Source organism: Propithecus coquereli, unplaced genomic scaffold, assembly GCF_000956105.1.
Source record: "Propithecus coquereli isolate 6110/MARCELLA unplaced genomic scaffold, Pcoq_1.0 Scaffold85, whole genome shotgun sequence".
NCBI classification, from domain to species: domain Eukaryota; kingdom Metazoa; phylum Chordata; class Mammalia; order Primates; family Indriidae; genus Propithecus; species Propithecus coquereli.
The window spans coordinates 1492352-1509220 of record NW_012154729.1 but is presented as its reverse complement, the minus strand read 5'-3'; the positions used below and the strand labels follow the sequence as shown (position 1 = coordinate 1509220).

Genomic DNA, 16869 nt, shown 5'->3' with positions numbered 1-16869 from the left:
TGTTTCCATCCCTTAGTGATATATTGTCTCATAAAATAATGTTTGTAAAAACTATGGGAAGATATGGAAAATGTTAAACTTAATAAAAATGTTTGTTAAATAAATAAGAAAATAATTCCAAAGCGTATACACAGCATAATGACAACTACATAGGTGGGTAGATAGATAGATACACACACACATATACACTCTTGCATAGGAAAAAATCAAGAACAAGTTAATCAACATTTTCTTGTTTGGATAGTATGACTGTTCTTTTTTTCCTTATACTTTTCTTCATTTTTCCACTATTTTGAATGAGCATATACTTTCAATCGTTAAAAAAAAAAAAAAAAAAAAAAATGGACATTTACTTTTTAGAATCCTTACAACCAGGGAACAAAATATCAATTTCTTCCAAAGTACTGAGATTTCTCTGAATCAAGCCCTGTAGCTAACCAAACCTTCCTGACACTCTGCTTGAGTGGTTCGTCATTACAAATATATATTAACACAGATACATTCTTAATATAATTAGGTAAGCATGTATGGAGTGATTTTCTTAAATATAAATTAAGTCATATCAACCCTTGCTTAAAATCCTCCAATGACTTCTCATTTGAATTAGAATAAGTCAAAATTCTTTACCCAGATCCACAAAGCCTAATAAAATTTGGCCCCTAACTACTTCCTTGACTTCAACCTTTGACACTTCCCCCAAGTCATTATAGGGCAGCTTCTCTGACTTCATTTGTGCTTTAATCTGCCTAATACAAAAATCTGCACATGGCTGGCCCCTTCCTGTCATCAGGTATCAACTCAGACATCACCTTCCCCACCCCAGGAGGTCTCCTCTGACTACGCCATCTACTCTGCCAACTATTTCTTGACCTCATCACTCATTTCCATCACCTTTAAAAACTTCTGTACATGGCATTTATTATGATCAAGACTTCTTGCTAATTTCTTCACTTGCTATTGTTTGTCTCCCCTACTAAATGCAAAATTTTCACCATTGTATATGCTCCTACTTAAAAGAGTATCTGATACATTAGCAAGAAAACAATAAATACATACTGAAGGAATGACAACTGAATAAAACAAGTCTAATAGTACTAATACTAATAGTAGCTGTCCATGGTGAAAGTTTTAGTTTTAGGGCATTTTTTTTTTTTTTTTTTTTTAGAGACAGGGTCTCACTCTGTTGCCCAGGCTGGAGTGTAGTGGCTTAATCATTCACAGCTCACTGCAATCTTGAACTCCTGGGCTCAAGCTACCGTCCCGCCTCAGACTCCCAACAGTCTTCACAAACAAACACAAAAGCAAAGCCTTCTGGTTTCTGATTTCACCAGTTTCATGGTAACAATGCATCTAATGTAAATTAATGTATGCAAGTAAAAATAAATACTGCTGGGGAAAGCCAAGAAGTGAAGAGAATGTTCACAGGAGAGATGAGAATATAGAGGTTTTGCTTATCACGGACAGCAGGAATAAGAAAAGGAATGGGAAGTGAGTCCGATGAGAGCAATAGAAGGGTGATGCCAGCACATGACCTGAGAGAACTGGCTTCTAGCAGGGGCTGAGGCATGATGGGATTAGTACAGAAAGTCTCCCTGTGGGAAGTGGACACTTGGTTCTATGCTCTGCTCTGCTACGTGTCAGGCAGCTTCTTATTCAGAGAGCCCACAGAGGAATGGCTAAAATTAGGGCATTTCTGATCATCAATTAAAGGATATCTATATTCTTTCTATAAGGTATATTATATTTATATTGACTATATGATAATCTGTTTAGCTCTGTATCAAAATGAAATGCTCTAACCTGACAAAAACAGGTTATATTAAGAACTAAAATACATATATTTTGGTTCCTGGGTTAAATATAAATTGCTAAAGTATAAAACAATTCAAGACTAAATTAAAAACTTAATTATCATATAACAACCAGACCCCAAAATAATACTTTTTCAATGTATTTTAGGTGGTCAGCTGCCCTCCTGTTGCAATGAAAAATGGTACATCCAAGGTTATAACATTTTGTAATTTCTTCTCCACATTCAGGTGACAATGACAAATTGCTCGAGTTCCCTCCTTGTATTCCCATCATCATTACATGTTTGAAAAATCAATATATCCCTTGCAGCCAAGGATTACAAATGCAGCTCACATTCTTTCTTTTCCTTTTCTTTTTTCCCTCTCCATCTATCCTACCCGTTCTTCTCACTGTTGCCTACCTGTTCTTGCCTCTCTATCTTTACCTGTTCTCTCCTTAAAACTGTATTCTACCCCCTTCATGGCCACCCCCAATCCCTCACCTCACACTCGGCAAGAAGCAATTTTTTACCCACTTTTCTAGTAGATTAAGCTTCTAGCTATGAAGAGGCTGCAGAGGCTGATTGACACACACTAGGATGAATGAGAAAACATCCTTGGAAGCTGGGGCTTGGTAAGGAGCAGGATAACAGGGCAAGAGGCATATGGGACCGAAGGGAAGATAACAGGGCCTGAGCACCTCTGGATTGCAGAGTTGCACCGAAGGGTCACAGTGCATTATCATCCCTAGGCTTGTAAACATGCCAGAAATAAAGGAAAGAACAAAGCTGGTTATATTTTTCATTTTTATGATTCTTTCTCCCTCCCAGTATAAAATATGTACTGGTCATTAATAGGGTGTAATAAAGTAACAGACACCACTTTATCTTTTCTGCAACAAGTTCCCTTATAATCCCTGTTAATTTTACCTGTTTTCAGAATGCTATAGCCTGATAAATAGAACAAAATCTCAGTTTGGCCACAGAATCAAAACAAGAAATAGGACTCCTTGGAGTTAATTCAAATTAAATACAGCCTCATTTTTGCTGCTATGGTGACTGCAAAAATATAATAGATAAAATATTTATGGACAGATGCAGAAAATAACATAACATTTCATTAATACACACTCAACTGAGATGTTATTTGCCTTTTAACATTTACATATTAATGGCTTATTAATTAGTCATTTTTAGAACATTTATGTGATAGTGAGTAAAACAAAAAGTTGAATATATCCTTTAGATATAATAAAGGCTAATGTTTATTATGTGCTAGGTTTTCTGTTAGGCACTTGACATTTGTCAACTCATTTAATCCTCACAAAATAATGTAGTGTTGGAATTATCCTCATTTTTCAGATGGGGAGACTGAGATTGATTCAGAGAGACTGAGTATTTTGCTAGTAAATGATAAAGTCAGAATTAGAACCCAGATTGCCAAAGACCCAGATTTACCAAAAATCAAAAGTGCCTTTTATGCTGTTTCAGCTTATCTCCCTACAATGACACTGAAGAAAACCAGAATTCAACAAGCATAGTCTGAGCGCCTACTGCATGCAATGCACATAGCAGAGTCTGCCCTGTCACACACATTCGTCAGACACAGATGGCTCATGACCTCAAAGAAGAGATAAAACATGCATATAAACAGCTATAATAAAAGGTAGAAAGCCACATGTCCAAAAATAAATTCTTTGAATGTTAAGAGAAAGAAGATTCATTCAGGTGGGGAGGATTAAATAAGACTTTAGGAAGGAAACAGCATTTGAGTTGGGCCTGAAAGTCTACGAAATTAATAGTTTTGCACCAACTAGCTGCTCATTAACATTTGGAAGAATTAACCCTCTCACATACCACAAAGGGTATCCAGTCATGCATCACTTAAGGACAGGGATATGTTCTGAGGAATGCGTCATTAGGTGATTTCATCATGCAAACATTATAGAGTGTACCTACACAAACATAGATAGTATAGCCTACTACACATCTAGGCTATATGGCATAGCCCATTGCTCCTAGGTTACAAATGTGTATGGCCTGCTACTGTATTGATTTGTAGGCAATTGTCTATGGATGCTTTCGTGCTACAATGGCAGAACTGAGTCATTGCAACAGAAATCATATGGCACTCAAAACCTAAAATATTTACTATCTGACCCTTTACAGAGAAAGTTGCAGACCTCTGCCATAAGCCATTCATTTAGCAAGTATTTATTAAGAGCCTGTAAGTGTAGGTAGCTGGTAGGTAGCTAGTATAGGTTGTTGGCTAAAAGACTGCAGCTTCATTAAACCAAGTTAAAAACTAATCATACTGCATTGTATTCTTTATTATAATTAATCATTATGTTATAATGATTAATCATTACATATACATAAGGAAGAATTTGAACAACTTTTGCTGTGGAAAAAAATACGGGAGGTGACTTGGGATGTAATGTTATTAGGAGGTACTCTACTATTACTACTTGTGCTGCTAGTTAAAATTTAGTGAGCATTTATTGAGGTTAGACACTATTTTTTTTTGAGACAGAGTCTCACTCTGTTGCCCTGGGTAGTGTGCAATGGTATCATTGTAACTCACAGCAACCTCAATCTCCTGGGCTCAAGCGATCCTCCTGCCTTAGCCTCCTGAGTGGCTGGGACTATAGGTGCACACCATGATGCCCGGCTAATTTTTTTCTCTTTTTAATAGAGACAGGGTCTCATTGTTGCTCAGGCTGGCCTCAAACTTCTGAACTCAAGCGATCCTCCCACCTTGGCCTCCCAGAGTGCTAGGATTACAGGCATGAGCCACTGCACCAGGCCTGTTTGACATTATAAGTACTTAATATAAAAATTATATGCCATTTATTCTTCCCTACGCCGCTAGGATGTAAGTACTATTATTATCCTCATTTACAAATGATAAAAATTAAGATTAAAAGTGATTAATTTCTGAGGTCCTGCAGCTTATATTTGTTAAAGCTGGTTCTTTACAGAACATGTTTTTATTCTTAGAGGTCTTAAAAAGGAATAGTGGTGTATACTTAAAAGGATATCAAAAAAAAAAAAACGACAGCTACCATTTGTTGAGAGCCTACTATGGGCCTGGCATTATTCTATGTGCTTTAAACACATTCTCTAAGTTTCATATCAACCCTTCAAGGTAGAAATAAGTGCCCTCTTTTACAGATGATCAAAAAGTAGTTTATGGGACTGACAAAAGGTACATACCTAGTAAGTTGCAAAACTAATGTTAAAACTTAGATCTACTTCACTTGTTCTATTATACCATGCTATTTCCATTTTTTAAAAATCCTAGGTAAAGATGGAGGAATCCAGATGGCTGACTAGATATACCACTTGCTGGATTGTCCTGGAGGGAAGGAAGGGTTTCAGGTAAAGGACAGGGGGGGAAAGCACAGCTCAGGTGTAATTCAGAGGAAGAAGTGCTGGAGCCTGCCAGGGACTTCACGGGGGGAAATTGAGAAGCAGAACAGGAAGAAGAAAAAGAAAAAAAGATATTGGCAAGGATCACACCCAGAGATGCTTGGAGCCCATTGAGGGGGTAGTTGGGAGTTCCATTTCTCCTTCTCACACACTGTCAGTAATTAGCGGGCCACCAAGTTGCTTGGAAGCTTTTCCTGGATAATCCCAACTCTGAATGACGCTGAGATGGCAAAGAAGGTTTATGAATCACATACCTAGTCTCTTCAACAAGCTCTCTCTGAGTCTGAATAATCTAATTTTTGATCCTACTGGGGCACTAGAAAAATATTATCTAGCCATGCCTTTGGCTTTTTCTGCACAACACACTTCTTGACAGTGAATCTACAAATTTTAGAATCTTTTGCAATCTGAATAGGTTAAGAATGTCCCAATCATCAAGTCCTGATTTCTTTTAGTTTAAAAGGTTCTTCCCTCAATTTCTCTCTTTCCTCTCACATTTCTCTATAGGCAGCAAGAAGAAATCAGGCACAGTCAACATTTCATTTAGAAATCTACTCAGCAAAATATCCAAGTTCATCACTTATTATTCTGTTTCCTACATAACTGTAGAACACAATTCTGCTAGACTATCTGCTACTATGTAACAAGTATTTCCTTTCCTCCATTTTTCAGTAACTTGTTTCTCATTTACTTCTGAGTCCTTACCAGAAGCACCTTTAACATTCATATGTTTACCAACATTCTATAATGATTTAGGTATTCTCTAAGATAATACAAGTTTTCTCTATTATTCTCCTAACTTTCTTCTTACCTCTCTCCAGTAGTAACTTTAACATCCATGTTTATACGAACATTCTGTTTATGACACTTTAGGTATTCCTTAAGACAATATAGGTTTTCTCTATCATACCACTTCTTTCTGAGCCCTCACCAGCAGAACCTTTAACATCCATATTTTTGTTCAAGGAATCTAAACATTTTCTATCATGCTCCTCAAAATTCTTCCAGCTTTTACTCAATGCCCAATTTCAAAGCCATTTCTATATTTTTATGTATTTGTTACAGCAGCACCCCACTTCCAGGCACCTAAATCTGTAATAGCTTCCTAGGGCTGCCATTACAAATTACCACAAACTTAGTCACTTATAACAACACAAATGTATTCTCTGACAGGTCTCAAGGTCAAAAGTCCAAAATGATTCTCATGGGCTAAAGTCAAGGTGTTAGCAGGGCTGTTTCCTTCTGGGGGCTCCAGGGGAGAATCCATTTCCTGCTTTTCCCAGCTTCTAGAGGCCACCTGCACTCCTTGGTTCATGGCTTCATCACTCTGATCTCTGCTTCCACCATCACATACACCTTCTCTGACTCTGACCCTGCTGCCTTTCTCTTACAAAAACCATTCTGATTAAACTGGGCCCACTGTACAATCTAGATGACACCCCCAACTCAAGATCCTTAATTTAATCACATCTGCAAAGTCCCCTTGCCACATAAGGGAATATATTCATAGGTCACAATGACTAGAATGTGAATATATTTTGGGGAAATTAATCTGTGTACCATAACCATCTTCATTGTTAACTGAATTATGTTTAAACTGTTAAACCATATTCTTCAATCACATAGTTTTAAACACTGCCCCCACTGATTGTTCATCTTACTAAACTTAACATTTTGTCGTTTCCAGATTTCAAATATTGGTTCTTTTAAAAGTCTCAGGAAGGAAAAATTCAGCAACAGAATAAGATTATATATTGAATTACATAATTCCCAGAACTGTTATTATTTGAATGATACTTTGATTCATTATTATTGTTTGGAGTATGTCCAAAGTATGTAGTAATTTTATTACAGGGGGCAAAAAGCTAAAGTCCTATCACGATATCATAATTATTCTGGAATTGAAAGATATCTAAGGGATCATTTCGATTTCAAGGATGAGAAAAATAAGGCCCAGGAAAGCTAAATGATTAATCCGATGACACAAATTCTAATATAAAGGAGGGAAAGCATAAATTTATTTTAAGAATATCTAATGACTAATTATATGGAAATCTGCTTAAGAGCAAGCATATGGAAAACTACTGCATTTACATAAAAGGAATTTCTTAATCTCAGGTTTAGGTAGATTTTCATTTAGTCATCTGAATTTCCCAAGTATTATGGCAAATGCTAATAAGGTAGTTTTCTATAAAGCTAGAGGAATTTCAGATAAACCTCATCAAATTCATGAGAATAGAGACATATTTCCCAGAAGGCTACACACAATGGTTATCAGGCCAAATAAAAGAGGTTCTACTGTTGTTGATCTACTGACTGGTTTGGAAAATCTGAAAGTCTATAGGCTCTACAAGTAAGATAGTTTCTGGTTTCCTTGGAGATCAGTGCTCTAATGTAACCCTAAGACAGTAGCTTGTCATATGTTGCATGGTATAAAAGTACTTTCATAAAAGTTGGCATCTGCAAATTTTTTAAAAGCACCTAAACCAAATTGTGTTCAATGCCACCTATCCAGTTATTCTTTTCAAAAAAAAAATACCAGAATCATTTGGATATTTTTTAAATGTTAGTTTACTGGATGAATGTTAGGCTTGTTGATTTTGCCAATTGCAAGAATAAGTAACATAGACTTGAAGTGGAAATTAAGATATAGGGACTCTGGAAAGGCTGTAAGAAGTGCTACTGATATGTGAATAGGCATCTCAATAAATAAAAGAAAAATCCTCAAATTATCAGAAATAACCAGACATTTCAATATGAAGGGAGGAAATTATGTTTGCATTGACCTATAGAACTAGAGACTCAATAATAATAGATGCATATGTATGTGTGCATATTTGCATGTGTTACCATAATATTGTCATGTCCATAATGATATTATAATCTTATTAAATTGATAATATTTATAATAGCTGGGAAAACTCCTCATAGCTTTTTCCTCCCCAATACAATCTTATAGGTAAAGAACAGAGCATAAATGTGACGTTTAAGGTTCTTTCCACTCTATAGCCAGAGCAATTTGAGGGTGAGTCAAAACAAAAAATTTATTGTGGCTGTATAAAAAAAGGAAAAAAATATTGCTAATAAAAACAGCTTTATTTTCCCTGGTAACAGAAATAATTTTCCTAATAAAAACAGAAAGTAAAAAGAAGAAAATAAAATTATACAGTTCAGAGATAAGCACTTTAAGCAATTCACTGAACATAATTCCATACCCAAACACACACACACACACACACACACACACACACACGATCTTACATAAATTGAATCACAGTTACATTACTAGTTTGAAATGTTTGTTTTGCTCTTTTTCTTTAAGAAAAAAAAAGGTCAATGATATCTTTTCATGTCAACAAATAGGGATAAATACATAAGCATTTCTACTGAATGCTCCATAATTTATTTAACCGGTCCCCTATTGTAAGATATTAATCTTGTTTATGATCTTTTATGCTACAATAAACATTGATAAACATCCTGTACTAACCAGTTTACCAACTTGTCCAATTCTGTCTTTAAGGTCCATGTCTACAATTAGAAGTGCTGGATAAAAGAGTATGTAGGGAATGTATAATTTAAACTTTCATACACCTAACAGAAAGTTTGCAAACCAATTTCGAAAGCAATTTTCCAGAATGCATTAAGATCCTTAGATGTTTCCCTGGGGCAACGAAGTGGTCTGCTGAGCTGGGGGGTGGAGGGTGAGGGGTGAGGAGTAGGGTGGAGAGGACAGTGCCCTTGCCCCGAGGGAGGGGCTATGGGGTGACAGTGACAAAGGGGTGTGTGGTGGGGTCAGGTCACAATGGGCAGAAGAGGATAAAAGGGGTCCCGCGGGTGGTTTAGGCGGAGGTAGATGCGTAGGTTTCGGTTTCGGAAGAAGAGCAGTGGGATTACGATTGGCAGTCGAGGTTACGGAATCCAAGGGCAGAGGCTGTAGTGAGCTAGTCATCAGGCTAAAGCGGAGGTCCCTCCTGAGTGAGCATCTACACCTGGGCGCCCCGACATCTACCGGTGCCCGGTTCATCTGCGCCTGCTATGGCTCCACGCTCTAGGCAGGGCATGGTCTGGCTCCAGGGCCCCGACTGTCTCTGGCATTGAGCAGTTGATAATCAGCGCCCACCCAGTCCTCCGTCTCTCAAGGACAGAAAAGCTTGCCGAACGCGACTGCTTGCCCACCTGCCAGAGAGGGCAGGGAAACAGGACAACCTGCAAGGTGTGTTAAGGGAGGTGTGGAACTGTCCTGATAGCAGATAGCCATGAACGACCCGGTTATGTTACCGTACTACACCGCCCAAAGCAGCCCTGCGATGGGCATGTTTAACACCCCCATGGGGAAACTGCAGCAACAACTGTACAAAGGGGAGTACGCTATATTCAAGTACGCGCCGATGTTTGAGAGTGACTTCATCCAGATCAGCAAAAGTGGGGAAGTGATTGATGTGCACAAGCGTGCCCAAATGGTGACAGTGGGCATCGTTCGCACCAGCCCCTGCCTCACACTACCTGATGTCATGCTGCTGGCCCAACCAGCTGCTACCAGTGGTGACAACAGTGCCAGATGTGGCCCTGCCACCCAGGAAAGAGGAAGTAAGCCTACACCGATCTTAGAGCTGACCAGGCTGTTTCCCTTGAAGTTTGTAAAGATAACCATTCATAACAGTATAAAACAACAGCTCCGCCTGAAGCTTATCACTGGCCGCTCATTTTACCTGCAGCTGTGTTGCCCTTCGGATACAACAGATCTTTTTGTTCACTGGGAAAACCTTATTTACATCCTGAGACCACCAATGGAGGCTTATAGCAGTACCCAGGCAATGCTAGCTGAGAGCACGTTAGGTTCACATGTGCTTGAGGAAGAGCACCGGAGCCCAGTGGTAAGTCTTTGCAGAGACTAGAAGATGGGGCCAGGATGCTTTGGGGAGAGCAGGTAAAGGTCCTGCAGAGCACCTGCAGGTGCTGAGGCTTACCTGCGAAATGCATTGCATTTGGAAGGGCTCAAGGCAAAAAAATCTTCCATTTGGAAGCTGTGGCACATTGCAGAGGTTCCTAGGGTTTCTCCAAAGTGTTCCCCAAATCTGATTTCAGAGTCCTTAGCTGTCATCAACTCTTAATTTCATATCCAATGTTGTAATGCACCCTGACCATCCAATCTATTCTTGAACACATACTGCTTCAACCTCGGTAGGCTGATACGTTATGGGACAGAATGTCTCCCTGTGACTGCCACTCATATACATTAGTGGCAATGCAGCGCGCTTGTGTACATGTGCAACAATTTCCTCTTGTTGTTTAGCTATAGGAAGAGAAGGGAGACCTTGCTGGTCTCATTTTGTTTACTTCATTTATTTGTTCTCCCCCTAGGCATATGCAATGAAGTTCTGTGACAGGAATGATCAATTCAGCATCAGGAGACTTCGCACGAACACTGAAGTGTTTAGGCCTACCTATTTCCATTATGGAAGGGAGACGTGAATCCAGCATGCCTCCCACGTATACTACATTTATGACTTCATACACTACTACAATCACATAATCTAAAAAGGGGCAGTGGTGGCAGCCGGAATCGTGGTGACAATAAGCACTACTGCAGGTGCCATGGATGTGGCTGCAACCAAGTTCGCAGACTCAGGAGAGAAGGACAGCACTAGCAAGGGCACCCTTCAAAGGCCCTGCATGGCCAAAGTGGGTGCTTCCCGTATATCTTAATATTGTTCTAGTGGGGGCTGTAAGCACATTCTTGCCCTCAAAGGGTACTTGGAGCACATCAGCAAGAGCTGCTGGAATCTCCCGAGAGGGCAGCATGAGTGTGGTGATTGCAGGAGCAGAGGGACTACTAGCAAGGCTATTGCAAAAACAGCTGAAGAGTCAGTATCATGACCTCCTCATCTCAGCATTGCAGAATGAAAGCTACATGAGTGAACAAGATGGGAGCCAGAGGGCCTCCACCCAGCAGGATTGACTCTTTGGTAAATAGCCTCAAAGCCCTGTACTACACATGGTGCAGAGGTGGACATCTCATCTAAGACCATGGAGGAGGGTAGTATCATTCACCATAATGCAATCCATCAACTCAGATTTTCTGCTCTAGTAACATATGCTCTACTAACAGAAAGGGTAGCAATAAAACTAATGGCAATGTATGATCAGGCTCTCAAACATCTTTAACTTTCCCTTAACTTGATATTTGCGATTAAATGAATAGATGACAAAATAAAATGTTGAAGATTACTCTCAAAGATATGATCCTACATTAGAGCCAAAGAGAATTCTTCTAAAACTTCCAAATATATAACCAAGGACAAAAGCAACAGATAGTAAGTAAAAAAATGTAAATGAAGGCAGGAAAGCAGCATGATATTATAGTTTTTAAAAATCCAGGTTTTAATCATAGCATTGCCACATATTAACTGTGACTTTGAGTAGATAACCTGTTTCCCCCTTTAAATGGTCACCTTGAGAATTAGAGACTATATGTGTGAAGTATCTGGCACATAGTAGGTACTGTGTAAATGACAGTGTTCAGAAACAAATTTGAGTTTAATCATACTTTCTAGAAAGGTCTCTTCATTCTTGATTTCCCTTCTAATGCTTTGCCCAATTTAAATCTTAATTAACTGCTTTGAAATTATTCCATAAAAGCTCTATGTACAGTAAATCTTCTTAGTATTTTCCAAGAATTTTAATCCCCTGATGTTATTTAGAATTCTAAATTTTCATGAATTTGAAAGGAATTGCTTCTTATAGAAACTTCAATCTAGTCACAATGGAAGGATAAAATGCCATATAATATATTCATAAGCATAAATTCAAAGTTCCCATCTTTTAGCCTGTTCATTCCAATTTTAGTATTCTTAGAGGCAGAAAAAAAAAAAAACCTAAAACCTGAATATAGGATCAAATCAAAATCTAGATAAAAACTGGAAATTAGATAATTTTAGAATTGTAAGATCCGTAGGATTAGTCAAGTTTCTAATTTTGCAAGTAAAAAATCTGTTTGAGTCCAAAAGTAATATATCATATAGTTTGATAACCCAGAATCATAATGTGTAGGTTACCTGGCCCCTAATTAAGTCTGTATTCTTTCTATAATACTCATGTTTCTGAAGGTTAGCACTGTGTTTTGAATATAAAAAATACTTGACACGCATTTGCTGGATCCAATTAAATTAAGGGTTATAAATCCAGGTACATTAAAATTTGCACAGCACTATGCTAATTGCTCTGATCCCAACGACTCTTGTAAAGACTGTAAGGAAACGGTTTTTTCATTAGACCCTCAAAGTGCTTATGGCTTAGTGATTTTTAATGGCCTCCAAAAATGCTTCAGACATGAAAAATGACTTCAAAAAGTGAAAAACATTTTGTAGCTTGGATATTCTAGCTTTGCAAATTCCAAGGTTATATTACTGAGAAATCACATCTAATCATAAAATAAAATTACTTTGGGGCAAATAATTTCAAACAAAAAACATGTTTTAAAAGACACCCTTCATATTTTTTCAATAACAATTGTTTCAAGTGGTATGTAGTTTCCTTTTAATATATTTCATAAGATGCTGTAGATTCCCTAAGAGGTTTTAAAATGATCATACTGTAAATTCTTTGCAGGTAGGGACCAACTTTATGTTTGTATTCAAGCATGCTTACCACATTGCAGTCCCTTGATAAGCCCAGAATGAGTGATTATTAAAAACATTGCACATTTTGTATTTCTTTTCTAAATCTTCCATATAAATACCATTTATATGACTCAATCTCTTCTTAAATTTTTTATTCCCTTGGTAAATACCGTTTCGGTTTGCTTCTAATTACAAATCCTGATGCATATTACCAACAGATCTCATTACTAGGTCACAGAGTTTTCTTAAAATTCTAACACAGTACATATCCTCTCACTTCATATCTTTTAATCAAACAATTTAAGAGAGAGAGATTAAGAATAAATAGTAGAAAAAGTTTTAAAAATTACTATTTATGAATGGTTGAGAAGGGTTGATTCATATGCCTAGAAAACCTAGTAATAAACTAAAAAATTAGATGAATTCAGAGATGTCACAAATTGTATATATGTACATATTTATGTATTTTCATTGCAAAACATAAAAATCCTTCAATATAGTTTTGTAATATATATGTGTGTGTGTGTGTGTGTTACATATATACATATAGAAGTGCTAAAGGAGAGCTCATAAACAGTAATAGTCGCAGACACAGACACACACACACACACACACACACATATTCTTAGGAATTTATGGTGAGAACATTAGTGAAATAATCCTACTGCTGGTTTGTTAGATTAAATCCAGTAAAAAAGCATACTGCATCTCAAGTAAATTTATAGATTTAATGAATTAAAATCCAATAGTGATACTTTTTGAACTCAACATAGTAATTATAAAATATAGATTTTAAAAAGCAAGGAACCAAGTCAGCTAATAGTTCTAATGTAATAATGAATAATATCAACAGTCATGTGGTTAAAAAAAAAGAAAGCAGAAATAAACAAGGATTCAGAAGTAAATCTAAAACAAACAAGATTAAATATAATGAGAGGAATATGAGTTACTGTTCAATGGAAAGTCATAGGAAAACTAGAGATGAACAAATGAAAAACAGTATTGAGCCATATTTGGAATTTATGTTAAAAGGAATTCGAGATGAGATGAATTAAACAAAAAAATAGGACTGAGGAGTTTAATGAATTTGATAGTTTAAAAAACTACATGACATACTTGCATATTGAGACAAAAAGAAAAGTTAAAGATTGAAAAACACTTTGTGGTAAATGTAACTAGAATATCTGAGGAACTAATAAATTTATTGACACAATTCCAATCTTTAAAGAAAAATAGCCAAAGAAAAAAAAATCTAATATTAAAAAATTATATTGTGAAGGTACATCCTCATTCTTTCAAAAGCACATTTTGGCTTGTGATTATCTTTCAATGTTTTTTTAACAGCAATTTTTGTGAAACCATGAGTAATTTGTGTTATTTTTGAACATGAGTTCCATCGCGGAATCAATGCTGCACACACAGCTTGAAATATCAATGAAGTTTTTGGGAAGGATGTGGCTAATAAACATACAGTACATTATATCCAGAAACCCCAGGATTTGCTGATAAAGTACAGTTTTGAATACTTCCTTAATGATGCATATGTTTATTGCCTTGACTGTGGTGATGGTAGCACAAGTGTATATGTCCAAACTCACCAAATTGTTTACATTAAATATGTTCAGTTTTTTGATTACTAATTATACCTCAATAAAGTTAAAAAATATAAAAGAATAAGAAATAAAAAAATTATAAACCCAAAACAAGTTAATAGCAAGCCTAATAATAAAATTAAATAAAAAAATAAACATTAGTAAGGTGGTAAAAATCAGATATAATCATATTATTGGTGGCTTTTTGATTAGAAGAACAATCTGGCTATTATAGTTAGAGCCCTGATAACTTTATTTTGTTCCAAAAATTCTGCTTTTTAAGATATTACATAAAGTAATGATTTAAAACTGTATTTTTACAAAGACATTAATTTTATGAGAGGAGGAAATAGGTTGAAACCTTCAATTACTGGTAAACTGTTCAGCAGATAAGGTTATATTAATAAAATAAAACTTGAGCTTGTTAATTTCCTTTCCCTTTTACCAATATAGATATGAGATAAAAATCTATTTGTGAAAATGTTAAGTGATGACATGAAACCCTAGAATATGCACATTTGTTCATTGATTCAGTCACGTATTACTTAATTCTAACTATTTTCCAGGAACTAGGCTGGCATTAGACCATACATGTTAAGCATCAAAAGCTTGAACCTCTACCTTTATGGAACTCACAGTCCAGTATATATTATTGACAACAGTTCTGTAAAGGTTAGAATAAACTGTCTTAAAAGTCCTATGAAGAGATTTTTTAAGTACTATACATTGATTTGAATATCCTATTTAGCTTTCCACAATAAATTACTATTGGAATTTGAGTGGTTATGATCAAATTTTGATACAGCCATGTGAAAAACATGATGGTTTCTTATTTGTTGCAAAACAGAAAAAAATATTTTTGAGATATAACATTTCTGGACACTTACTGTGAATCTTTTCCTATTCTAGACTGTTTTTCCACCCATGTTCTATATAGTTAACCTTCTAATAGTATAATCTTTCATATTAAGTTTTTTTTCATCTTGGACAGAGATATTTTCATATGGCTTCATATTTCCTAACTATGGAACATTCTGCTCATTTCTGAAACTCCTCTAAGGGCGTATGGTCCATAACACACAACAGGAATTTAAAGGTGATACTACAGAATTAAAGTTGATTTAACAAATAGTGAAATGATTTTAAACTTATAGTCAATGGTTTAGTGTTCTGGTTTCATTTTTGGATTGTACTCTAAAATCTTCAGTAGTCCACATTCACATTATTCTACAATGTTCCACTGTGCTGAGAAAAAAAAAATCACTGGCTATGCTTTTAAAGAACCCTAATATATTTCCTTGTAACGTTATCACCTTTAATCACTTTTTAAAAATAGCATTCTTTAAAATGATATATTTCATAACATTTACTGGGTGTCGGGCAGGTGGGAGGGGGGAGGAGGGGATGGGTATATGCATACATAATGAGTGTAATGTGCACCATCTGGGGGATGGACATGCTTGAAGCTCTGACTTGGGGGGGTGGTAAGGGCAACATACGTAACCTAAACATCTGTAACTCCATAATATGCTGAAATAAAAAAATAAAAAATAAAAATAAATAAGTCAATAAATAAAATGATATATTTCAGGATCATAAATATTAAAACCTCATAAACAAAACAACTTTTCTGCATAACCAACTAAAAAATTAAAATTCCATAAAGTATGCCTTTTCATATGCACATACATGCACAGCAAGTTATAAGTCCATTTTACTTGACACTTTAATTGAAGAAAAATCACAAAGTTAACCAAATACTAATTTGATTTTCAGGGGAGTGGAGACTTAATTTTAAAAACACCATTTTTATGTTTTTTTCTACTTTAATAAAAGCAAACCTTTACCTGTGCAAGCATGGGAAAGCCAAGGTTCCTGCATCCATTACAAGGAGTTAATGCTTCCCAGAGTCCTGAGGGCCCACAAGTGTTTTCATCATCTTCTTCTTCTTCCACTTCTCCTGGTGACAAATTTATGGTAGATGAGGTTCTCTGAAATTAAATTTATATTATACCAATATATTATATCAATGTTATTTAGATATCTTAACATCAATTAAATTACATAAACTACTTGTGGTATATCTTAGCAAACAAAAGTTAGTTCACTTCTGGCCATACATAGTTAATGGCTGTGCCATGACACTGAGCCAAAAATGTGCACAGTTCAATTGAAGTTAAAAGTGAAAAAACTGGGTGAGAAAGACATACAAAATAAGATATGAAGGTCATAATGAAGAACAGAACATGATAATGACCCAGGAATATATCTGAATAGCAACAAATGAGAAAAATCTTATGGTTTATCAAGAATTTAGGTATATGCATAAAATTAAGGAAAACTGTAGTCAAAGGACTAACATGAAAATACTTTATTGAAATGGGAATTGCTGAAAAACCTATTTTGTTCACAATGCCACCAAAAGCAAACTTCA

General features: G+C 36.0%; 2 protein-coding genes across 4 annotated transcripts in view; one reads left to right on the top strand and one right to left on the bottom strand.

Annotated features, from left to right (window-relative positions):
* The window catches only part of ANKS1B (ankyrin repeat and sterile alpha motif domain containing 1B), a 1021409-nt gene that overhangs the window by 746097 nt on the left and 258443 nt on the right, over positions 1-16869 (bottom strand). For all 3 annotated transcript variants that reach the window (XM_012664020.1, XM_012664018.1, XM_012664019.1), the window contains exon 9: positions 16283-16426. In XM_012664020.1, coding sequence (XP_012519474.1) covers positions 16283-16426 — 144 coding nt within the window. The remainder of the gene's footprint in view (positions 1-16282; positions 16427-16869) is intronic.
* On the top strand, positions 9481-10696 carry FAM71C (family with sequence similarity 71, member C). Its single transcript, XM_012663981.1, has 2 exons — positions 9481-10098; positions 10586-10696. Exons 1-2 carry the CDS (start codon positions 9481-9483, stop codon positions 10694-10696), a joined length of 729 nt encoding a protein of 242 aa, XP_012519435.1.

Bases quoted from the DNA above. Each gene is read 5' to 3' on its own strand.
- FAM71C (XM_012663981.1), top strand. From the start codon at position 9,481: ATGAACGACCCGGTTATGTTACCGTACTACACCGCCCAAAGCAGCCCT. The intron at 10,099-10,585 runs GTAAGTCTTTGC...TTCTCCCCCTAG, and splicing joins AAGAGCACCGGAGCCCAGTG to GCATATGCAATGAAGTTCTG.